The sequence below is a fragment of the Oenanthe melanoleuca genome, chromosome 5 (genome assembly GCF_029582105.1).
Source record: "Oenanthe melanoleuca isolate GR-GAL-2019-014 chromosome 5, OMel1.0, whole genome shotgun sequence".
Lineage (NCBI taxonomy): Eukaryota > Metazoa > Chordata > Aves > Passeriformes > Muscicapidae > Oenanthe > Oenanthe melanoleuca.
The window spans coordinates 39,926,348-39,951,733 of record NC_079339.1 but is presented as its reverse complement, the minus strand read 5'-3'; the positions used below and the strand labels follow the sequence as shown (position 1 = coordinate 39,951,733).

Below are 25,386 nucleotides of genomic sequence, written 5' to 3'. Positions count from 1 at the left end.
GGATTTGCAAATGTGAAAAGTGCTGAAGTAGATAAAAAAGGTGCAGAGGATTTAACAGCCTAAATCTACCCCAAAAGACTCCTCAGAATGCATCAGAAATATGTTCTTAAAACCAGCTGTGATATTCTCATTAAACTAAAAATGTCCCTCTTTCCCACCATGCCAAGACCTGCACAGAGCCTGAATTCCTTATTCACCATACCAAGGTTCATTTTGTGAATAGAGATGCATGTGGAAACCTGATATCATTATTGCCCAGAAAGATATTGTCCAAAAAAATATCCTAAAACAGATAGGATAAAACAGATAAAAACAGAAAGAAATTAATACCTTTTGTCTTAGAGAGAGATTTATATTTGTGGAAAATGCGTTTCAGATTCTCAGAACCGTTCCTTGTCTAATGTTTCTTTTGACAGAAGCACATAATAAGCTAAGTTGAAAGAGACACACAAGATCATTGAGTCAAACTCCTGGCCCTGCACAGGACACCCCAAGAATCACATCATGTACCTGAGAGCATTGTCCTGATGCTTCTTGAACCCTGTCAGCCTTGGTGCTGTGAGCACTTTCCTGGGGATCCTGTTCCAGTGCCCAGCCACCCTCTGGGGGAAGAACCTCTTCCTGATAGCCAACCTAAACCTCCCCTGACTCAGCTTCAGGCTGTTCCCTAGGGTCCTGTCACTGTCACCACAGAGAAGAGATCAGCACCTGTGTCTCCTCTTCCTCTCATGAGGAAGCTGAAACTGCAGTGAGGTCTCCCCTCAGTCTTTTCTTCTCCAGGCTGAACAGACCAAGAGACCTCAGTCACTCCTCAGAAGGCTTCCCTCAAGTCCCTTCAGGAACTTCTTAGCTCTCCTTTGAACATTCTTTAATAGCTTTATGTCCTTCTTACATTGTGGTGCCCAAAACCACACAGAGCACTCGAGAGGAGGCCACACCAGTGCAGAGCAGAGCATAGCTCTGCCATTTGAACAACTACCAGTCTGGTTCAGAAAAAGTCCAGACCTGGGAGTTACATGAAGATGCACAGAGATCATAAATTCAGAAGGGGATATTAACTTTTCTTGTCCCTCTGTGGTTGTGGAACATTAAGTTTCATCTGAATGTTCCTGTATGGACTCTGGTTGCTCAGGCTTGCCTAAAGCAGATCTGGTAATAATGAAACTGTCTCTTCCCAGAAGATTTCAGCTTTGATTAAAAGAAATCAAGGGATCAAAAAAGTGAGCATCTCCCACAGTTTTTCAAAGGTTAATCACTCTCATTGTTAAATATTCCAACCTAATTTCTCATTTGAATTTCCCTAATTTCCACTTCCAGTCACTAATTATTGTTTTGCCTTCCTCTGTGAGATTATGGCGTGGCTTAATATCTTGCATTTCTAATTTGTACAGGTACATATACAAGATGGTCAAATCTCCTCTCAATGTTTTGTAATGAACAAAATATACTAAATGTTTTCATTTGCTCCCTCAGGTAATTCTTCCTTGTAATGTAATGGTCAAACTCCATTGATAAATGGAGTTAACCTCATTCTAATCTGGCAATAGTAATGCTTACCTCTTAAACTTCACTACAAAACAAATTTACTTATTGTATTTCCCCTATACCTCCAACTAATTATAGCCTTATAATACATTTGTCATCTTTTAACCGTCTTCTACCTTCCAGCATTGTTTTAGAAACTTGAAGATCAAGACAAGAGTCCTTCTAGAGTTCACCATACCCCTACTTCTACATCCATGGCCTGCATGAGACGTTTTGTTACTTCATAGCACAAGAAATTTGTTCTAAACTGCTTGTCACTTGTAACGCTCATGGGGCCTTTTCAGAGTCACTGGTTCCTAGCACAGCCAGTACTTAACCCCACATTTCTTACAGATATATGTTTGCACAATGGCATGTTGAAACACAGCTCATTTAAATGGATTCTACTTACCAAGTAATCTAGCTCACACTGTATGACTTTCCTCACAGTACCCCTGAACATTTTGCCATTCATTTTGAAACACATAGACTTTATGAATAGCAATTTCATATTGATGAATATGGAAGCAAGCTGGTGAGAATGGTGACTAGTATAAATCCTAGTGTATCCCTTCCTCCCTAAGTTCCTCAGAAATATCTTATGCAGCATTGATCCACTGCTGACAATTCCTTTTTATGCTGAAATGCCAGCCACTTCCTGACCCCAGTGGCACACCTCTTCACATGTTGCACAGTGCTAATTCTTTCATCAAAATATCAGAAGCAGAAGATAGAAATAATTGTGTGGTAGCGCATTCCCCCCATACAGCATTAAATAATGTTCCACAGCAAAGGAAGAAGGAGAAATGTCAGAGTAGGGGGGATAAAACATAGTTTTTTCACTGAGACTAGTATAACAGCCTTGGCAACTTCTAAGGAGGAAAGAAGGCTCCTGAGCCAGGTGGCAATATTGCCAGATATGGCAACAGCAATACTGTTACTTAATGAGTGACAGAAATGGGTAGAAGGGATGACAGATGAGTTTTGCTTAGGAAAATTATTGATAAATGGTGGGTGACAAAGTCTTGTATCTTTAGCTTTGTCTGAAGTGCTCATAAGACAGCAGCTATCTCAGAGTGAAGGGGAAATATCTGTCATTCACAGAGGTGGTGACAGAGCTGCTGTCATCACAATGTTAAGCCAAAAGATGATCTCACTACAGATGACAAGTTTGGACATAGAGAGACTGCACAGGATTGCCCTTACTTTCTTCCAAATCTCCCCTGTCCTAGAAGTTGCAGCAGATTAATTTAGCCTGCAGGAGTAGTTCACCCTTCAGATTAGAAGATGATAAGTCAGACAAAATTATTAGAGGACTGCAAGACAGTTACTCTGCCATATCATATTCCTGCCTCTTATGGTATGATTTTTAATCTCTGATAGACCATGTTTGTTTTTTTTAGACATTCTACCATTTTCTTCCCTTTCTGGCTTCTGTTTCTCTTCTAGATGAACCGTGCCTGGCTCAGTGGGATTCTTCTGCCTTTGATTCACTAGATGCAATGTAACAATAGCAACCACTATTTAATAACAGGTTTTAGTTATATATGGTGCTATATATTGCGACTTTAAGTCAAATTGTGATTTTCCTGTGCCAAGTTCCACCCAGCTCCCATGTATTACAACTCCCTGAGAAGTATTTTTCCATGTTCCAAAGTTTAATTATACTCTAAAAGGTGCGCCTCTTGATTTCAAGAACTCCCATGTAATACATGGATGCCCATTTAACATAGATAGTACAACTCCTTTTTAATGCAGAAGTTTTTCTATTTTAAATCAATATTTTTGTGCTGCTTTAATTGTATCTTCTTCCCTTCACTTCCATGTACCAGTTCAACGATTTCTAAGCAGCAGGTATCACAATAAATGTTATTCCAATCCATTTGCTCTATATTTTCTGCCTTTTTACTTGAATATTTTCAGCTGGATGAACTGTGAAGTTACGGAACTTGTTGGAGACTGTGTGACTAGTGCAGGGGAGCAGAATAGGATTGAAGAAATGAACGGTGATACTGTAAAACTGCAACTCCCAGGACACCTTGCGGCCTATCCGCATGCGCAGCCATACCGCGAGTGGCGCTACGGAGACTACAACTCCCAGGACCCGCTGTGGGTGTGGCGCATGCGCAGCTGTCGCCACCTTCCCCCTCCTCGGCGGCCCGGCTGCCGAGCGAGCGGAGTACGCGGTCAAGATGGCGCTCACCAGGTGGGTCGAGCGGGCCCGGCCGAGCCGTGAGGGCGCTGCGGGCCCCTCGGCGGGCCCGGGGATTCCCCGCCGCGCTGCGGGGCTCCGCCGACGGCAGCGGCCGCGGTTAGGGAGCGCGCTGAGGGGCCGCGGCCTCTCCTGGGCCATGGGCCCGCAGGCCGGGCCGCGGCCGCAAGCGGGGGCCGGGCGGGCCCGAGGGAGCCCTGGCGGGAGCGGATGTTTGGCCACTGATCACGGCTCTGTCTCTTTTGCCTGTTCACTGCGGGTGGAAGGAGCTCCTCCGTCTCCGTTGGGTCCATGGGGTTTTGTCGAGGTTTCTTCTCCGTCAGAGAGGGCGAGCGGTCTTTGTTACGAGTTGTGGTGCCTCTCGCAGGGCATGGGAGTGCAGTTCCGGTGGCTGCCCCGGAATCCCGAGTTGCTCTGGGTGTTTTCTTAGTAAATGCACAAAAAGCTCTGTAGACAAGAAGAGCTGAAAAAGGGAAAGTGGAGAAATAGGGGTTCGATTTGCCCTTGGCAGGGAGGTGTCAGGCGTTGAGAGGGGAGGTTGTTGTCAGATCTGTCTGTGGGTGTTTGCCTTGAGAGAAAGGAAGAGCGAATCATTGAGACTAGAGACATGGGAACATACTATTTCTTTCTTACTCGTAGTAGTAAAGAAAACCAGTGACATTCCTGTTGGAAAACGGGCATTGTCACTCTTCTGTTCAAACACGATGTGAATGTGGGTGAATTTAGCATTAGTTTTTTTAGGAATCTTCCAGAATGCTGAGAAAGCACACATTGCCTTTGCCACTCTAATCTCAGAAGCTACTGAATCTCAGAAGTTGCTCTCACATTTATGAGTGCAATGCTCAAGTTTCATAAATAGTTTCTTAATCTGTAGATAATGATTGTAAAGAAAGTATTAACTTAGTAGTTGACTCAAGCATAGTTGAGTGTCCGTGAGTGAAGTTACCAGAATGAACTTTTTATGTCATTCTCTTTTGGTTGCTGTCTATGGATGTCCAGTTTTTTGCCAGCTCCAACCCAGCTGTCCCAAGATCAGCTAGAATTAGAAGAAAGAGCAAGAGCTCAGAGATCCAGGCAGACTGCTCTGGTCTCATCACGAAGGGAGCCTCCCCCATATGGTTACCGGAAAGGATGGATACCACGGGTGCTGGAGGTAAATATTTAAATTGATACAGTAGTAGTGTGTCTGCTAAAGGGGGAAAAAAAAAAACCTGGAGTGGAAATAAACTCTGGGCACCTTGAATGTTGCTGAGAATTGTGCAAAGCCTTGCAATGTGCATCACCCACTAGATTTCTTAAAACATTTGATGGTAAAAAGGATGGTCTGTGTCTACTTCTCTTCAGAGATTGCTGTGTTGTAATTTGGAAATATGCCTGTTGTCCTGTGGGTTTACAGTCTGTGAACACGAGGCTCCCCTGAGAAAGACATCCATATTGTTCCTCTGTTAGTGCTAAATATGCATTCTGGATTATAGCTGAAATAAGTGAAGTGTGTGTATCAGAGAAGAGAACATTCGTGTGTTCTGTTCAAAAAGATAGCTGCTATTTTGGGGGACAAAATTACTAGTTGGAAGGAAGCTTAAAAATTAGTCAAATATTTGTTGTTTAAGTATGTTACTGGCTGAAGGGTTTTGGACAATGTTGTGTTTCATTAGTTGTGGTCCTTGCCATTTTAATGTAATCTAAACTGGAACTGCTAAAGGTAGAAAGAAAATACAGATGTGTAGCTCTGATTACAAAACTGTTTCAGTACAGTCTCTCACTGTGAGCTGGAAAAATCGTGAAGTTTGAAGTGATCCTTGACAATAACTTCTGAGACCTGCTCTGATGAGGCACAAGCCAGTGCTCTTGGGAACAAGCATGCTGTTGAAGTTTTATTACAGTTTTTCATGTACAATCCTACATTGTTTCCAAATACCATAATTTCATCAGCTTGTAACAATGTTGCCCTCATTGATGTTTGAGTGCCATTTTTGTAAATCCAACACTGTTCTGTGGTGATCCATGTACTTCAAATAAGAAAACATTCCTATGTGGGTTCACCATTTAGTCATATGGTGCATATGTATGATGTTGAAAATTATGCTTTCATTATACCCAGTGTGGGTTTCCCTTCCTACACTGTTGAGTGCTGAAGTTAATATTTTAGAATGCTTATTCTTTCTTAATAAAGATATTTTTTAAGAAGCCAGGTGCTGAAGGTTTGCAAAGAGTTTCCAGCACTACTTATCCACAAATTAATATACATCTCAAAAAGCCTGTTAAGGGCTCCTTTGTGCTTCATAAACAAGTGCAAATTGCAGTAAATGCTTTCAAAGCCTAGCCTTTGTCCAGTGACTGCATTTGCTGGAAAATGCAAAACCTGTTCTTAATGCATTATGAGTTATGAAAAAAAAATTGAATAATTACTAAATTTGGTTTTGGCTAATACTTTAGCAGCTAATTGTTGAATATGGGACGTCCCATGGAAAACTTCAGATAATGTTTCAAGAAGCATCATTGTCCCTGTTTGGAAGTCTCAGTTCACTCCATCCAGTGGTGGTTACTACCTAGTCACATGGTGAGCACAGAGGGAGATTAATCTGCTCAAGACACCCCTTCTTATTTTTTGATCTGTTTTGTTACTAGACTCCACATAAGCCATGCCATTGCAGCAAAGGCATAGATGCTCATGCTGCTTTAAGCAAATGCTTCCTCCAAAGTGTTGCTTTTAAAACTGTAGCCTGAAGTTGTTTTATGAATGGTACTACTGCATCCTCTGTGGTATTGAGCCAGGATGATCTGCTTTAAGAAGTCTTTTGGTTATCTGTTTATTAAATGCTTTTACACCAAAAAATTGTAGGAGAGAGGAATAAACTGTATTGAATACAGTTTATATATAATACAACTGAATATTGGGCTGTTGGGTGCTGACCCAATTTTCAGTGTATTTACACATCAAAGTAAGGGAATGTTTCACACGTGTAGCATTGTAAAGCTGTGAGATACAGGCTTTGAGAGAATGGAATGCTTTTTTATTTTCTTCACTTCATTATGGTGTGAAAAGCAACAAATAACTAGTAGAGCTCTTCATAAAAATGCTGTTATCGTAATTTTAGTATTCACAGTTGCTTTATTTCAGAAGGTCAGTTTTTACAGTTCTAATTAATAACTCACATGAGAATTAAGTAACTAATTTTGTATTGTCTGTAGCATTGTATTGCCTGCACATTCTAGTCGTTAATATCTGTTCCTACTTTGTGCAGGGAATAATTACTTCAAAATGTCTTTACATTTCAGTGTCTTTTAATAACTGTAAGTTCTCTCATTAATTGCTCTCTTACCAGTGAAATAATAAAGTGACTGGAGCATTCTTGCCAAGTTAGTATTTGTTGAAATCAATCTGCTCTTCCATTCCATTTCGCATCCTTTTGTCTTTTGGGCATTCACTACTTTTTTGTTTCTGTAGGATTTTGGAGATGGGGGTGCTTTCCCAGAAATACATGTGGCCCAATATCCATTGGATATGGGCCGAAAGAAGAAGATGTCCAATGCTTTGGCTGTGCAGGTGGATGCAGAAGGAAAAATAAAATACGATGCAATTGCTCGACAAGGACAGTCAAAGGACAAGGTAATATTTCTTCCACTATGGCAGCCAGCACATATACTTGGAAAAGTTGTGTGTACACATTGCATATACTTGAACTCATTGGTCTGGCATTAGCCACATGGATTATGTCCTCTTATTTAAGAATTAAAATAATGTCAGACAGAAATTGTGAACTTCTCTGTAATATAATTAAAAGATGTGGCAAAAATAGTGAAAATCTCTACACAGAACTTAGTTGATGGCTTAGCAGTTTTCATTTTCTAATGAAGGCAAGAAACTGAAAATAATTTTGTGGCCTCATTTCAGTGTGTAGAGAGAGGGGGCAAAAAACTGGACAGAAAACACAGGTCAGCCTTTGGAATACTGCACCTTGTGTCTTACTGATCCAATATTTGAGGGTTCTGGTTGGTTTTGGTGGTTTTGGGTGCTCTGTTTCTGTTAATGTTGTTTAATTGCAGGAGAAAATATTGCCAGTGGTTGTATTGCAAAAGTTTTGCGCTGAGTTCAGAGACAGCAAGATTCTCAAGAAGTTTTTTAGGGGAAACTTCAACTTCCTGTATCCAGTAGCCTTTCTACAACCAAGAGATGACACCTAAGGTCCTAACTAGTTTTGAGGAGATCAGGTGCTTGGGTTTCCTTAGTCTACTTTAAGGAGTATTTACACCTGTCTTTTCAAGTGTAACCAAGTGGGCTATATGGACTTTAATTCTCTTAAGCAGGTGTTGGGGGCTGGAAAACTGCTAAGGCCTGACGAAGCGTGTGACCAGATGCTTCTTCCAGCAAGCATCTTCTGTAAAGAATAGGGTAACACAAAGAAAGTCTAAACAGAGTGTTAACTACAAAGAGTGTTTTAGCTAATAGATGTGAATAGCTGTTGTCAAAATAATTTGACTTCTTGGGCTTTAAATTAGGGTGCCTCAAAAAGGTTATGGTTATGTGATCCGCCCCATGTCTTACTACATTTGAGGGAGGGAGGAAACCAAAATACAAACTTTACCTCTCAAACGAAAAAATAGGATGGGCATTCTAAGAATATCAGGGGAAATACTTTTAACAGATAAATTTATTGTTTTGAATAGATTCTACAGCCAGTAGGATTTCATATTTAATTAATACTCTGATTGTCAAAGGATCACAACTTGCATATCTTTATCGTATGTGTCATATGTTACTACAGTACCTTTGAAAAAGATGAGAGCAAAATGGACTGCATGCTGTCATGAGGAAGAAAGTTAGACTAAACAGAAAAAAACAGCAGTGGCAATATTTTTATTGAGGGGACTTTTGGAGTTTCATCAGGCTTTATCTAATGTCTGGAATTATTTTTCAAGAGGAAGATGTTAAAATACTAGTTCTACTTGAAATTTTTTACTAAATATTTGATACTTCATGCTAAATAGAAATCTTGCTTTGTTGAAAGCATACAAAATAATGTCAAGCGGAAAATTAGAAAAGAAGTAATCATACCAATTTTGGGGAAGCTGCAGGCCAAACAATAAGAAAAAAATTGGTGTAGTTAAACCTTCATTTTTACAACTTGTCAAATACATCTTTACTTACTTGTAAGATTATCTTTAATTTTTATGTAATAGAATTGTTCAGATTGCAATCTTAGTATGTTTGAAAAATAACTAGATATGATAGTAAGCTTGAGGCAAAAGTGACCACAATCTTCTGCTCGGTCTTGTTTGGTTTAGAGTTAGGAAAATGCTTTTTAACAGATAGAGTTAAATGTAAGCTGATAGTGTTTGTCATATTTGATTCATGGAGATCTGTACTTACCATTAACTTTCCATATGGCATCTATAGTGAAGGCAGAAATACTCTCTTTCTCATTCACCAAGATGGAAGAGATGTGGGGCTTTTCAAAACCAGGCTCCATAGAACTGTAGAGTTAGGCTTTCCTAACCCTGAGCACTGCCTTCTGTGTGAGGTTGATCTTGATTGCATCCAGCTGGATGTAAATACTGAGTAAAGATTAAGTATTGTGATTTAAAGGGGAGTAAAGCTGAGGGAAGATCACATCACAGATTCATAGAATGGTTTGGGTTGGGACAATGTTTGTCAGACCAGGATAGTCAGGGCCTCATTCATTCTTGCTTGAACTCTTCCAGGGATGGGCTATCCACAGCTTCCTTGGGCAGCCTCAGTGCTTCACCACCCTCACAGTAAAGAATTTCTTCGTAATACTGATGTAAATCTTCTTCAGTTTAAAGCTCTTCCCCCTTGTCCTGTCACTACATGGCCTTGTACGACGTACCTCTCCAGCTTGTAGGTTCCTTTAGGTACTGGAAGGCTGCTGTAAGGTCTCTGTGGAACCTTTTCTTCTCCAGGCTGAACACCTCCAACTCTCAGCCTGGCATCATAGAAGAGTTGCTACAACCCTGTGGTCAACTTAGTGGCCTCATCTCGACTCATTCCAATAGGTCAGCATTGTCTTTGTGTTTGGGGCCTCAGAGCTGGATGCATCGGGTCTCACCAGAGCAAAGTAGAGGGGCACAATCACTTCCCTCAGTATGCTGGGCACACTGCTTGTGATGTAGCTCAGGATTAAATTCTGACTTTCTGTGCTGCAACAGGTATTTGAAACAATTTCACTGGAAACAGCAGAACGACTATTGCTTGATTTGATTTGCTTTACAGGATAAAGTATTGGCAGAGATGTCATAGGGAGCAGTTCTTCAGTGATCTGTATTGAGTTGAATGATATGGAATATTTGGAATATTTTCTTTTAAGAGCTTCTGATAGTACAGTGTCAGTAGGATTAGATACAGAAGTTTCATTTTCCAGAGAGCTGCGGCCATAATTCAATATTTCTTCAATCTTAATACTTAGAGCTAAAAGAAACAGATACTTAGCAACCTGCCAGAAATGAGATGGAGTTTATGAACCTATTCTAGGAGCTACTTGTTTGGTCCGCGTTAGGAAGCAAATTTTGCTTTCACTACAGTTTATGGATTTTTTGAAGTTGAATTTAGTATTCTGCCTTCTTGTAGAGGCAGGAGCTCCATCACCCAGCCCCTATCTCTAGATGACTTGTCAGCAGTTTCTACTATTGCAGTGGTTCATCTGCCTTGCATCTGTTCACTTATGTATTTAAAAAATAGTTGCTTCAGAGAATTTTCCTTGAAAAATACTGACATAAATGTGATAGTCTGACAAGCCTCCTGTTTGGGTTTGGCAGCAAGTCTGCTAGACACGAAATGCTGGATAACATTGACAAGCCTGAATGCGTGACCTTATGGATCTGCGGATGGAGTTCCGTCTGGTTGTCGAGATGAAGGATTTCTAGCCTAGCTGTGTGGTTAGCTCTTGTGCTGCTGTCAATTCTTTCAGTACTTTCTCTATTTACATTACTAAAAGCCAGGCTAATATGCATCAATAGTGATATATTTTGGTGAGACTGATGCTGTCCTCTTATTAGGAAAATAAGAACATGTAATTGCATCCTGTGTTTTTATGAAGACAGAAGGAAGAGTGAAATCAAGAAATGGAACTGTTAAGTCCCTTACTTTTTTTCCAGCAAGAATAACTTTATATGCTGAAGTTGGATTTCTTCTTCATGGGCCAAGGCTGTGTGGCTTATTTGTTAAAGCAGGAAAAAACAATCACGAAGCTTATTTACAGAGTATTTTTCCCAAGACTGTTGATTCAATCAAAACATTTGCAAGACAGTAGTTTCATTATTGAAGGAAGTCCTGTCACAGTTATGGAACAGGTCAAGAGAACGTGAATCTAATTCAAATAATCAAAAGTGTTACTTACTCGCAACTTATTTGCCTTTGTGGCAGAGCTTGTTTTGGGTATTTGTTCCCAGTTTTTTATCTGGTGTGTGTACCAGGCTTACAACCAGGTGATCTTAATGATTTCTAAAATTTTATATGCTTCATATGGAGAAACCATTCTTTGACAAGGAAGGAATTTATGCTGCATTGCTTGATAGTAAATTCTTGATGTGCATATAGGATTGATGAGCACTGTACAGGGCTAGTTGGGATATATAGAACAAAATATGTGGAGAATTTCTGTGTAGCAAATTAAGAAACTTCTGTCAAGATACTTGCATCTGTCAAGTGCCTTGTGAGACTCTGAATGTGATTGATGTCTAAATCCTGCCATATGGTACAGTATGTTAGCCAGTTAGGTAGTATTATTCTCTTTCTGATTGCAGTAGTGTGCAGATTCCTAATTGCTGCCTGTTAAGGCTGCCCCAGCCAGGGAATCACGTAACTGTAGGATAAATTGAGGTTTTTCTTTCTGCCTAAAAGGAAGTCCTGCTTTTCAGTAGCAGAGTGAAATATCTACAACACAGGCTGATGCTTCCTTTTTTGTAGATTTTGTAGATTGAAAAATGGTAGTGGGATGGGTATAATACAATATCAAACAATCCTAGTCTCTTCTTTATCTTAGATGAATGAAATGTCTCAACATTACTTGTTAAACAAGATAAATGTCTAGAAAAACAACAAAAAGAAATGTGAATTCCTTATCTGCCTCTTTGTATCACTTCAGAAAAGGACTACAATTAAAACATGCAAGTGTATCAAGTTTTTGATGGCAACAGAAATATTTGTAAATCTGTTAAAATGGATTAAATTATTTTAGAATAATTTTATCTATATTATGTATTTATTCCATAATAAAGCATCTTGCCATTTGCATGCAATACTTCAGAGTTTAAATAATTCATATAGATCATACAATGCCTCAGTGTAGTTTTTAGATCACTCTTGAACCACCACAAGGAGTACCTTCTTTTATTTTCTTTTTTTGTCTTTTGGGATGCTCTAAAGCTCCTTCAGCATACTTTGTTCTTCATATTCTTCAGCAAGACACTTTGACTTATGAGTTAATTACCTTAGAGGAACACTTCTCTTCATATGTCCTTCATTCAGCTCTGAGAAGCTAGGATATTACTGATACTAATTCAAAGGATTAAAATTTTAGGAGTGAAGGCTGAGAAGCAGCAAATGGCTCTTGTGTGGTTAATTAATGCTGTAGCTAATTTTGTTATTTAATTTTGTAGTTGGACATGTACTTTATAATGAACTTGAAATAATAGTTCTTGACTTTTAACTCTTTGAACTAAAACTTCCTATTTTGTTGGATACATGTGAAGCATGAATATAATAGAATACATTTTTCCCTGAAGGCATTTAATAATGTTCTTTCCCCATATTAAGAATTGGGACTTAAAGCTGCCAGCAGCTAGCTTTATGTTGTATGAAAACTCAAGTATCTATATAAGGGAAAGTGTCAAGACTAGATTTCTCAAGTATTTATTTTTTCAAGAAAATAGTAAATATAATGAAATTTTAAAATCCAGATGCTAGAAAATACTTGTATCAAATTACTGAGTTGTTCTTGAAAACAAAAGTAAAAATATGGAGGGTTTTATCAGCTTGGTGTTCCTAAAAAAGGAAGGGGAAGCAGAAAACTGCTGTCTAATGCCAGTTCTGAGAGCAACTTCTACAATTATATTTAATCAGATCACCTTGTTTCTTTGATTAGTCTGTCTGTAAAAGGGGGTCCAGAGTGTTTATGTAACCAGGTCTTCTATGAGAGTAATTGAAAAATGTGTAATCATAATTTACTGTTGTATATTAATTTTAATTAGTACCCGAAGTATGGTCTAAGCCTGAAGCACTTCCTTTGATATATGTACATTTATTCCTGTTCACCAGCACTAGTAAAATCTAATATCTTCCAGGTTATTTACAGCAAGTACACAGATCTTGTGCCAAAAGAGGTCATGAATGTGGATGATCCTGAACTGCAAAGACCAGATGAGGAAGCAATTAGAGAGGTATTGTATGCACTGATGTGCCTGGTTAGCAGTGGTGTGCTTTATGTGTTGTAATGGGATGAGATGTACACTGTGGTATTTTTTCTTCAGATAACAGAGAAGACAAGAGCAGCCTTGGAGAAATCGGTCTCCCAAAAAGTTGCAGCAGCCATGCCAGTTCGAGCTGCTGACAAACTAGCTCCTGCACAGTACATTCGGTATGTAGTGCTGGTGTTTGTGTAAGATAATGTGATATACAAAATGGATTATGGAGTTATGGCACTTTGGAGGGGTAATTGTTTTAGCAACAAAACACAGATTTGCCAGGGATCATTATTAATGATGCTGCCCTGAAAGCAAAGTATTTACTGCACATTTCAAGCCCCAAGAAGATATGTAGCAAAGTTCTTCCTTCACAGAAAATGAGCAGTTGGAAACAATTGGAATTGTGAGGAGGCTGATACTTATTTGTGATGATTTCCTGTTCAAACACAGAAAAACTTCATGGCAGAGTTACACTTGGCTTGAGGTTAATTCTGAAAAAAAAGTATGTGATGAGGTTCTTAATGAACAATAAGAAGACACCAGGGCTTCACAGACTTAGGTAGGGAGTATTGTGACAAGCTATGTGTACTGTACTTGTTTTTCTTCTGTTTCAGAATCAAGGTTGAAACAGGAGAATATAGCCTTGAAGAGAAGTTACATTCTGTCTGGTGTAACTGAGTCTGCACTCAGTGCAGTATCACCTGTGCCATTACCTGCTGCTGGCATTCATAGTGGGGTAGTCTTAAACTGTTGTGGATAAACTGAAACCACAGCTAGACTAGTGAACTGGGTAAAGATGGAGGTGGGAAAGGAATATGTAACTGTGTGCAGAGAGCTGAGCACTCTGTTTTATTCAGGTACACACCATCTCAGCAGGGAGTTGCGTTCAACTCTGGAGCAAAACAGAGAGTTATTCGGATGGTGGAAATGCAGAAGGACCCTATGGAGCCTCCAAGATTCAAGTAAGTATTCACAGCTTCTTCATGGCAAATAGAAGATTCTGAAGTGTGTTTCTGTGCAACATGCTGATTGCAGTTGTAATTGTTTTCTTAATTGCTCAGAATTAACAAGAAGATTCCACGAGGACCACCATCTCCTCCAGCACCTGTAATGCACTCTCCAAGTAGAAAGGTATGAAATGCCATAGCTGTTCTCAGTTTTGAATGCTTAGGTGGGTCCACAAATTCTTCTTCGATCTAGTTCATTTCTGTGTACTTTCTCCTTACTGATCTTTTGATGTGATGTTAAATTATAAACTTGGTGCCCAGTGCAGTCTTTTTGTTTGGTTGTTTTTTTTTTTGGGGTTGTTTTTTTTTTTTTTTCATTTGGGCAGTTCTGAAAGTAGCTGTCTTTTCAATTATCATGTCAAAGGTTGAGTAGATGTCTCATATTTTATGTAGGGCTGCATTGTTGAATTTGTTCATGGCATGAATGAGTTGACCAAGGCTTTAGCCTGGGTACTCTTATGTTGCTTTTAGACAGCACTATTAAGCTATTCCTTAATAACACTAACTTGTGTCATTAAGGGTTAGCTCCTTCTGAGAGATGAGTGTAGTGGTGGTTCATCAGTTTGGTACAGCTTGAATAGCTGCTAAATGTGCAGATGGTAGCAAGCTGCTTCTGAGTTACGGCCTGTGTGATGAAAGCTTGAGAGGATGCTGAAGAGCTGTCAGGACTTTATTCAGTGTTGGCAAAGATAAATCACATGGCAGAGGGTTTGGAACCAGCTGATCACTAAGGTCCCTTCCAATCAAACCATTCCTTGATTCTGAAATCTTACTGCTGCTAAGAAGAGTTGGGATTTTGCTACGGAGTCCTGAACTTTCTACTCTAACTTACTTCAATAGTTTCATTTCAATAGCTGCCTTTGAGAAAGAAAATAGTATTTCCTTTTACTATAAATCTGAAGATGACTTTGCTTCTTCTCTTAAATCAGATGACTGTGAAAGAGCAGCAAGAGTGGAAAATTCCTCCGTGCATTTCAAACTGGAAAAATGCAAAGGTAATTAAGTTGTCATAAATTTATTTTTCTAAAGTTGCACCCTGATGGGAAACTTCTGTGAATTATTTAAGCTTGAATAATAATGATTTTAAACATGTAGAGTTAGGTAAACTGGCTGCTTCCAGCATGGAGAACACATGATTATACAGTTAATTTTTCTTCAGTTTGGCATATAAGGGTTGTCCAATTGAGAGTATAGAATGGAGGGTGAATATGTTACTTCATGGCAGAGATTATAAAAAAGGAAAAAATTTTATTTAAAATCCCCATAATAGTGCAGTCCAAAGTCAAAATCTCTCAAGGTCACACAGTAAAGCTATCTAAACTGAAAAAGAGCAGAGTATCAGAGACCCAAGCATGTTTCTTTTTAATACTGCAGTCCATATTTCTGGAAAGTTTTCCTTGTTGCATTCTTTCATTACCCAATTTTTATCACTGGTCAGCTAGCTATTTTTGTTCCTTGTTTGAGTGGGTATTTCCTGTCCCTTTGATTTTTATCAGTCATTAAGTTTATGTTCTAGAGAGGAGAGAACTTATTTGCTGCAGTAACTGGTCTAATCATTCTGAAACTTACTAAACTGTTGTCCTGAGACAGCCTCTTCAATTGGAGGAAGGAAAAGCTGCATGTTTGGATGTTACTTTTTTTTCCCTACCCCAACACAGCTGTCTAACTGGGTCTGATGCTAATTAGGAGATCAGATTTTAGGTTACAGATGCTAAAACCAAAGCAAAAGTTTTGTAAAGCTCATTAAAAAATCTTGAAATATAATCTATAAATAATTTTGAATTTGAGCTTTGGAAAACCAAATTGGCATTTAGTGTGTTTTACTTTTGCTGGCTGCCTTGTCCCTTTCTTTCTCATTTTGAATCAACTAATCCCTTAACAGGTATGGAAACAGTTCAGGTAAAACAATTTTTAAGCACAGTATGGTAAAACAGGCTTAGAGACTAGAGAAGCTATTATCTGTAGTTCTTAACACAAAGCAAAAAGTGGACTTTATTGCTTGAAAGCTGTCTTTTGTCCTAAGATGAACCTTGAAGGGAAGCTGTGATTCAGATTTGGTGGGAGGGTAGAATTGGAGTGAAGCTTTGTATTACCTGGCAAGAATTTGAAGTACATATTAAAAGGAGATCCGTTGAGACATAATGATGGGCAGTGAATTTTGTATGTGTTTTTGTATTCTTACACAACAAATATAATAATGCTTGTTATTGCAAATATTGTTTCTCTGATTAACTGTCTCTCTGTTTCCACTGTAGGGTTACACCATTCCGTTAGATAAGCGTCTGGCTGCAGATGGCAGAGGATTGCAGACTGTTCATATTAATGAAAACTTCGCCAAACTTGCTGAGGCGCTCTATATTGCTGACAGAAAGGTAGTTCTTTAAACTGCTTTGTTCTATATAGTTTTGCCATCTCTGTATGTTAATTTCCTTTAGAAAATCAGCTGTGAATAGGCTATAGCTTTTTGATTTGTCCTGCTTCTTTGCAAACTCAAGACTTAAGGCCTTATCCCCACTGTCTTTGAATCATGGGCTCAGCGTGGGTTAAGTTATTGGAAGTCATGGGTCTTGTTTCTCAGCTCTAACTGCTGTGGCTGATGGGCTTTAAGCTTCCTATTTTGACTTGATTTCTGTCCTGTTTACTGGCTAACTCCGTGACAGATCTGCTTGTATCCCAGGTGCTACGCTTTCTGTATTTTTAACCGTGTCTTATTTGTGCAGGCTCGTGAGGCTGTAGAGATGCGTGCCCAGGTGGAGAGGAAGATGGCTCAGAAAGAAAAGGAGAAACACGAGGAAAAGCTCCGAGAAATGGCTCAGAAAGCCAGGGAGAGAAGAGCAGGGATCAAAACCCACGTTGAAAAAGGTACAGCTCTTTGTTATTTAGACACTATGGCTTTTTTTTTTTTTACACTCTGAAGTGTGGGTTTGGAGCAATAATTGGAGACTAAATACCAGCTGAAATTTCTAAGCATGACATCAGTTCATGTCTTTATTGGTTAATTCACTGGATGGTTTGATGGGATGCAGGTTTGAACCTCACATCAGTATGTTGGTATATATAGAGGTTTAGGACACTTGAGAATTTTGGAGTTAATAATGCATCATTGCAAGTGATGGCTTTCATGGACAGTTCTAAACTAATTTTTTAAGCTTATTGCAGATGAAGAGCAGCTTTGTCTAGAAGAACTGAACAATCTTTAAGTTTTCCAAGGTGGTAAATGCAGTATTCTGGCTCTTACACTGTTGTAACTGATCTTGCAGAGCTGCAATTTTGTTGGCCAGTAGGCCCCAATAAACCCTGATGCCATCTTAACTAAATTGTCTCCATTGTGACAAGTCTTACATTCTGGTTGAAATTACACTTCAAAGATCAGGATGATGAACTTAGCAGTTACGATCCCTCCAGAAGGTGGAGGGATATGATCATATAATGCCAAATCCTACAGCTGGGATGTGCTAGCCTCTTACCAGCAGGCTGGGGGCTGGCCAGCTGGAGAGCCACTCTGTTGGAAAGGACCCAGGAGTTGTAGTGGACAATGTGCTGAATATAAGCCAGCAGTGTGCCCTGGCAGCAGTAACGCTAAGGGCATACAAAGCTGCATCTGCAGGAGTGTAACCAGTAAGTCAAGGGAAGTAATAATTTTAGACTGCATCTGGAATACTTTGTGCAGTTATGAGCCTCCAGGTACAAGAAAGACATTGATAAACGGGAGTCAATGCAGTGGAAGGCCATCAGAATGGTCATGGGGCTTGAGTAACTGCCTGTTCAGGAGGTGCTGAGAGAATAAGGCTTGTTCTGCTAGGAGATGATGTGCCATAGGGGCCAGATAATGGGAAGGTTACCCACAAGGTCCTCCCGCAATGATTTCTAAATGATTATCACAGCTCTTCACCAAGTTGCCTGGTGCAAGAGTGAAACAGTGGTCAAGAGTTGAAGCAGGAGGTTTCAACTATGTGTCAGGAAAAAGAATTTCACCATGAGGACAAAACAGCAGTGGAACAGGTTGCCTAGGAAATCTGTCAGTCTATCCTTGCAGGTTTTCCTCACCTGAGTGGGAAAAAGCCCTGAACAACCTGGTTTGAATTCAGCATTGATAGCAGGAGGTTGTGAATTTGACTCCCTCCCAACCTGAGTGATTTTCTGATTCATATTGCATCACTAAATGTTCTTCAAAACACTTAAATCCCTGCATAATTCAATGATATTTTTAGAATTATGATATAATGATCTGTAGAAGTTTTAGGCTATTAATTCCTAGATGGACAATTATTCTAAGCTCTTGGAAGTTGGAAGAACATAGTTATTAAGATATATCTGCTTTGACTTACCAAGGACAGTCATTTGCTTGGGGCATAAGAAAGCCATGGTGTTTGTGTGTTCAGTTTATTTAAAGTGTAACATTTTAAATAGTGCTGAGGTTCACTACACTTCTGTAAAAAGAATACTGAATTGAATTACTGTGGCATAACTTATTCAAACTTCAAGTATTTGTTTATAATGAGCAATCTTATACTTGTTCAGAGGATGGAGAAGCTAGAGAAAGAGACGAAATCAGACATGACAGGCGCAAAGAGAGACAGCACGACAGAAATCTTTCCCGGGCAGCCCCTGATAAAAGGTGAGTCGCAAAAAACCCCTGGTTTATTCCTGCACTGGCTTCCCCACTAGAGAAGCTGTTACTGGGCTTTCCTTTTCTTAATGTAAGTGCCTGAATTTGTATCTTGTGGAGATACTCACTGGTATGAAGTACAGTTTGTTCATTGTATGAAAAGACATTACTGTGTTAAAATACTGCAGTACTGTCTTCAAAACATAGAATTTTCCACATGAATGGGAGAGAGGGGGGTGTGTTGTGTTGGTTTTGGGTGGGTTTTTCTTTACCAGGACTTCAGTATGTTCAGGTTTAATTAACACGTTGACAGCAAAGATTGAAACCTGAATCTTCTAATTTTGGTGACACCAGAGTTATCAATAGTGGCTTTGTTTTTTGAAGCTGTTAATTTTAAGTAAGCTTAGATTTATGAAGGTAGCTGAAGCCACTGAGATTTCTGAGTGCAAATGGTTTCTGGATGCTTAAAATCTCTAATAAGTTGAAATTGGATTGCTCGGCCTTTCCAGAATATAATTACACTGATTCTTGCAAAGAATAAATATGACATTTTAGACCAAGTCAGCTTGATGTGAATTGCAGATAGTGGAAAGCAAATTTAAATGTCATGCCCAGCTGAACATAAGTTTTCCAAATGTTTCCTTTGCCAGGAGACAAATTTTAAATGTTACCTAGTAAGGAAAAACAACAGTCAAAATCTGGCTCCTGAGGCAAATCGTTAGCATGGAATACACGATCAGGTTGCAATTGAGCATGTCAACAAGTATGGTTTACTGACCTCATAAAACTTTCAAATTTTTAATTCAGGTCAAAGCTGCAAAGAAATGAGAACAGAGATATCAGTGAAGTTATTGCCCTGGGGGTGCCCAACCCCAGGCCATCCAATGAAATCCAATATGACCAAAGGCTGTTCAACCAGAGCAAGGTAAAGTACCATTTTACAGCTGTGCAGCTTTCTATGAGAACATGCTCATCCTTTGTGGGTACAGCTAGAATACTAAAGGGAGCCTGTTCTCATGGTTGGTGTGATACATTAAAAAATAAAATTCTTTACATAAGTGATTAGGAAACTATTGATTTCCTTTATCCAGAGCCTATGCAGAAAAAAAAAAATGAATATTCTAAGTGTGTAGCTGGATTAAAGCGTTTTTGTTGTGATTTTTCTCACTTGGGAGTGGGGAAAAAACCTATTTTGCCTTCAAGCTGCAGTGACCTCATTTTCTTCTCTTGTACAAAAGTACTGACTGAATAGGAAATCTGCTTTCAGAGAGAGCAAGTAAATACTTTCTATTCCCATTACTGCTTGTGTTAATACTGTGAAGATATAAACAGTTAACAGCAACATTTATTTTCCCTGAATTTCAGACTATTCAAAGATGATAAAATAGATTTGGCTTCAGCAAATCCCTCAATAGACCTGCAGTTTGTCAATCACTCTTTTTCATGTCTCCAGTGAAAGACTTGCAGGCAAGAAGGGAAAGCTGATGAACCAAAAATGAAAAGCAGACACTTCTACTTTCAGAGTTTTTATAAGAGTTTTTATAAGCCTAGTGTGATTTGGATCAGTCAGCTTAAATCATGTTTTCCAGAAATTCTGAATAATACACATTTCTGTATGGTTGTACTTAGCTATTACAGACAGCTGTACTTGCAGGGCAGACTGAAATGATCCATTATTCTGAAACATGGATGGCCTGCAATCCTTCCTGTTGCTATCTGGAAGAGTAGGACTGAGGCTTGTAGTGTCATGTTCTCTGGACTTAATCCCAGACCAAAACCTACTCATGTCCTCATTAAGTGCTTGGACTCATTTGAAATCAATCGTAAATCACACGGTGTCATCTTTGTGTAACATCATCAGTGTATTGTGTTGTTAAAAAAAGTTAGGTGACATTTTGTCAATTAACTTGTGCTGTTCTGCTGTTCTTCACAGGGGATGGACAGTGGCTTTGCTGGAGGAGAGGATGAAATTTATAATGTTTATGACCAGCCTTGGAGAAGTGGCAAGGATATGGCCCAAAATATCTACAGGCCAAGTAAAAATGTGGATAAGGACATGTATGGTGATGATCTAGAGGCTCGAATAAAGACCAACAGGTGAGGAAATAAATTTAAGAAATACTTTAAATTAGTACGCAGTCAGCTGAGTATCATCTTGTCCTGCAGGTTTGTTCCTGACAAAGAGTTTTCCAACTCGGACCGTAACACCAGAGGCAGGGGCAGAGATGGACCAGTTCAATTTGAGGAGGATCCATTTGGTTTGGACAAGTTTCTGGAAGAAGCTAAGCAACATGGTGGTTCTAAACGGCCATCAGACAGCAGCCGCCCTAAGGAACATGAGCATGAGAGCAAAAAGAGGAGGAAGGACTGAATGCCTCTGCTCATTGAGAGGTAGGGAAATGGACTGCAATCCTGGACTTCATGCAAAAAGGATTTTTAATATTGGGTGTACAGGAGGATGGCATTGTAACACAAGAGTTCACAACTCTGGCCGTGTGGATATATACACATACTAATTCTTCAGCTACCCGAGGAGAGAGAAGACATGGAGATCACTTTGAAACATTTCATAAGGGAATTAATTGTTCTTTAGCAAGTTCTCTGACTTGGCTGATTTCCCATTGCCCAGCATCTCAGGGTAAGAATGTAGCCCCCTTCCTACAGCTTGAGTTTTTGTAGGTAGCTAAAGCTTTGACTTGATCTGTTAAAAACTTTCCTTCTGTATATAATGATCGTCATATGCTGTAACAGATGCTGGGATATTAATGATTCAGTGTTTTAGTGTGGCTATACAGTTTAGTTCAACAAGGGAGGGGAAACAGCTGGATTCTGTTTTAAAGCAAGTACTCATTCATAGTTTCTCAGTAATCTTTATTTTAGTTTCTTTACATTTAGTAAAATAAAGCCTCCTTCCACCACTCACTCACTCACTCAGATTCTTTCTCTGACTGCGTCTTCTACGGATCTGCTGTTTGAGAGTGAGCTGAAAACAATGGAAATTATTGAAATTAGCTAGGCAAGAAGGTTTGTTATTTTTCTTTTATAATTACCCAGAACATTGATACAGAAAGCAGAAGATACGTTTATAACCAATTCAATTTCAAAAGCCCCAAGCCAGAGCTTTCCTGAGAGGAAAGTTGAGCATATATGCACAGCAATTACTAGTTGCACCAGCAAAATGCATCTTAAAAGCTTGTGCTTTCACAACTGGAATTAATAAAAAGTGATTGTCTAAACCTAGCTTAGAAAAAAGTGGGAAAAGTGCTCATGTATTCTAGAACAGCCTGCCATTTTTAAGAAATAACTACTGCTTGCCTTCTGCTTTTTATTTCACTATAAAGAATCCTCTTAGCTTGCACCTCTTGTGAGAGTATAGTCTTTGAAGCTTAGGCAGATAGCATGTGGCTATCCTTACAGCTTCAAGAATAAAAAGTAGAAATTTTCAGAAAATTGACACTAAATGCTATGCTATTTCTTGCCCAATTTGGTAATTGCATACAGATAACATCCCAGTTCAGCACAATTTATGAAGGACCAGCCTACTGCCAATTTAATCACAGTTTAAGGAGTCTTAATTTCTGCTGCCAGTTGGAACTGGCAGGTTGGTGGCTCTTGGGAATAGGTACTGAAGGAACCACAACCAACGATGCAGCAATATGAACCATGGCAAGCAAAGTACTTTACCACAATTAAAATACTGCATCACATCAATTCATTTTACTATCTTCCAGCACTTAAAGTCTCAAAATAAGAAACTTAGTTGTCAAAAGGATATTGAAGAATTCAGGCAGCCATTGACTCACCATTCTTTATTCCTTATCTGTCAACACTGCTGCACACTAAATGTTGGGAAAGCGGTGAGATAGCTTTGCTCTGTTTCTATGCTGAAGTGAAGCTGGAGAATACAGTTGTCTGGCTCTAGCTGACCAGGCAAGGACATACACTTTTGTATGTGTACTAGACCATTACACTGTCTTGACACCATACACCAATGCACTGAGATTGCCAACGTGTTCAACTTTTTCCTTTGCTAACATTTAAAAAGTTGAAGAGAAGACCCTACACTAAAGCAAATTTAGAATTGTCTTGACCACATGAAAGCAAGCAGCTGATTTCTCCTGTATGAGATGGCAGCTGAAGAAAAATAAATTTCACTGAAGCTCAAAGCTTAGCATCACTTTCTTTATTCTGTTCCCTCTGCCAGTCAACATCCAGATCAGATGTTGGAACCCACCTGCAGAAACCTGCGTTACAAACTTACAAACTGCAAACGAGTTGCAAAGCATATCCCAAACAGTTTTACTGCACTCGCATTACTTCAGTATAGCAGGAGATTTTTGATCTCTTCAGTGCGATCTCGCTGCTATCTCTATGCTCTTACCCCTAACAACTCAAGCTGAGAGGAAGGAATAAACAGAAGTGGTTTTGATTTTAAAAACATTAAAAGCACACTGAGTGACAAAATCCTTAACCACACTTTGAAAAGATAATGTAATATTTTCATGTTACTGTGTCCAGTTGAAGGCAGAATTTGAGTCAACTCGTCCCATTACTTCATTAAAGGAATTAGCACATTACCTTGGAACCTTCAAGAATGTGGGGGTCCTTCTGTAACACATTCTGAACATCTTCTGGAGTTGAGAATTTAATCCAGCAATAACGTCTGTGGAAGCCTGTATTTCTGTCCTAATTATCAGTAAAAAAAAAAAGCAATTACTATAGGATATATTCACATAGGCTGTTTAAAACTTCATACAGATATTGAATTTAAGGATTCAGAAATTATCAGAGGAATTGGCACACTTGCTGTTTCAGGAGCCTTTTTCACACTAAGACATTTGCTGTCAGTGACAGCATGGGGGGTCTAGCAAAGGCTGTTTTACATCTCTCTCAATTTGAATTCAGCAATAATACAAAAGATCGTGATTTTAAGATATAGTTGAAGCCTGGAATAATGTATAGACAGTAGTCTCAAACTGCAGTATTTATCTACTAATTGAGCCAGTCACAACAAAACTGACATTTAAATGGCCACAGTACTTGGAAAAACATTCAGCAAGATAAAGCAGCTGCAAGCAGAGTGCAATTCAGAATGACAAGCACTAACTGCACTGAAAAAAAAGTTATTTTTAGAAATAATTTGCCAGTCAGAAAAGATAGTTGTCAATAAACAGATGATAATGAGGAAAAGCCAGGTATATCCAAGTGCCTTCTAACTCCACTCAGAGCTCACAACAGCTCAGCCACTCTCATCATCATACATAACTGGCAACACTTCCAAACCACCTACATGGTACTGCCTGATTTCAGTATCACAGTGATATCTAAATTGGGCTGTCCTACACTGGTGATTTCTGTACCTCTGATGAAACTCCTCAAGTAATCACTAAATCAGTGATGGAGGCAGGTTTGTGGTAAACTACCAGACTGCAACAAAAAAAACACAATCTGACCTGGGCTTGAGGAAAACATGACAGGAAGGCACCTAAGCTTCAAGTGTTAAAAACAACCAGTCTGTTTCAAACTTTCTCTGTTTCCAAACTAATCCTCAGTGGAGAGCGAACCCATCAGCTCACTAACTGAAGTTCAATTTAACAGGATTACTTCACATGGGGAACCACAAGCAGACAGAACCTTTACACTTTCAGCAATGGCCTGCAATTTACCTGCAAAGAAATACTTTTTTTGACTGTTCATCTCTAAAAAAGTGCACTAGATACCTATACACTCAGAAGATAAATAGCCAAAACGACAGAAGCATTGGCAGCACCCTGCAAAGGTACTGGTTTTGTTAGCCCTGTGCTCTGGATGGGGTCTGAATCCACAGCAGGAAACAACGGTAGGTTCATACCCCACCTTTAGTTTTTGGCCAGTGAGACCAGGCACACAAAAACTTTATTCTGTCACAAGACTAGTAACACCATGATAGAGAAGCTCAAAGCACTTTTAGATTAATTATTCAGAAATGGCAGCATCAACAGGACGTGAAGGATGTACTCTAAAGGTGTTTGAATACCAATGGAAATCACTAAGCTTCAGTAAGGCCGAGGGCTCGCAGAAAAATGGAAGGCGGCTCCTGGAAGAAGGAGCTAAGGGTAGAGAGCACTGAAAACCTCAACGGAGTTCAAGATGAGGCGACCAGAGTGCAGCCCCGAGGAAGCGGGGGAGCTGCTTGGGGAAGGCCTCAGCCGCAGGAGCACCCGCGGCTCTTCCCCGCCTCGCCAGGAGACGCGAACTGCGGCCCGAAGGACGCGCGGGTACTCACGAACGGCAGCTGGCACCTCTGCACCGACCCGAACTGGGAGAAGTATTCCTTCAGCTCCTCTGTGGGAAAACGCACTTGGTTACCCGGGCTCGGCGCCTCCGCGCAGCTGCGCCGCCCTGGCCCTACCCCCGGCATGTACCGGCACACGCGGCGGGGCCGCCCAATCCGCCTGCCCCAGCAGCGGTGAGGGATGGGAGCGGGGGGCGCAGACTTACTGCTCGACACCGTCCAGGGAATCTCAGCCACGAAGATGTCGAAGAGGTGCCGAGAGCGGCGCGCGGCCGCACGCACAGCACTGGCCGCCGCCATGTCGGGACTGCGCTGAGAGGGAGGGACGGAGAGAGGGAGG

The 25,386-nt window shown here is 39.9% G+C and overlaps 2 protein-coding genes across 2 annotated transcripts; one reads left to right on the top strand and one right to left on the bottom strand.

Moving 5' to 3' along the window:
* Window positions 1-3,625: 3,625 nt before the first annotated feature.
* On the top strand, window positions 3,626-21,690 carry SNW1 (SNW domain containing 1). The gene is made up of 14 exons (XM_056493814.1): window positions 3,626-3,730; window positions 4,736-4,889; window positions 7,185-7,346; window positions 13,037-13,132; window positions 13,223-13,329; window positions 14,014-14,118; window positions 14,218-14,287; window positions 15,093-15,158; window positions 16,419-16,535; window positions 16,884-17,025; window positions 18,685-18,781; window positions 19,580-19,697; window positions 20,706-20,869; window positions 20,939-21,690. The coding sequence occupies exons 1-14, from the start codon at window positions 3,717-3,719 to the stop codon at window positions 21,141-21,143; spliced, it is 1,617 nt and encodes a 538-aa protein (XP_056349789.1). The 5' UTR covers window positions 3,626-3,716; the 3' UTR covers window positions 21,144-21,690.
* On the bottom strand, window positions 21,627-25,346 carry SLIRP (SRA stem-loop interacting RNA binding protein). The gene is made up of 4 exons (XM_056493816.1): window positions 25,253-25,346; window positions 25,038-25,096; window positions 23,351-23,458; window positions 21,627-21,755 (listed from the first exon to the last, which is right to left on the bottom strand). Exons 1-4 carry the CDS (start codon window positions 25,344-25,346, stop codon window positions 21,696-21,698), a joined length of 321 nt encoding a protein of 106 aa, XP_056349791.1. The 3' UTR covers window positions 21,627-21,695.
* Window positions 25,347-25,386: the final 40 nt, after the last annotated feature.

Excerpts from the sequence above, each read along its gene's own strand:
- SNW1 (XM_056493814.1), top strand. Across the intron at positions 14,119-14,217 it reads ATGGAGCCTCCAAGATTCAA|AATTAACAAGAAGATTCCAC; the intron begins GTAAGTATTCAC and ends TTAATTGCTCAG. Across the intron at positions 14,288-15,092 it reads TGCACTCTCCAAGTAGAAAG|ATGACTGTGAAAGAGCAGCA; the intron begins GTATGAAATGCC and ends CTCTTAAATCAG.
- SLIRP (XM_056493816.1), bottom strand. The coding sequence starts at position 25,346 with ATGGCGGCGGCCAGTGCTGTGCGTGCGGCCGCGCGCCGCTCTCGGCAC. Across the intron at positions 25,097-25,252 it reads TCCCTGGACGGTGTCGAGCA|AGGAGCTGAAGGAATACTTC; the intron begins GTAAGTCTGCGC and ends GTTTTCCCACAG. Across the intron at positions 21,756-23,350 it reads ACATTCTTGAAGGTTCCAAG|CTCACTCTCAAACAGCAGAT; the intron begins GTAATGTGCTAA and ends CATTGTTTTCAG.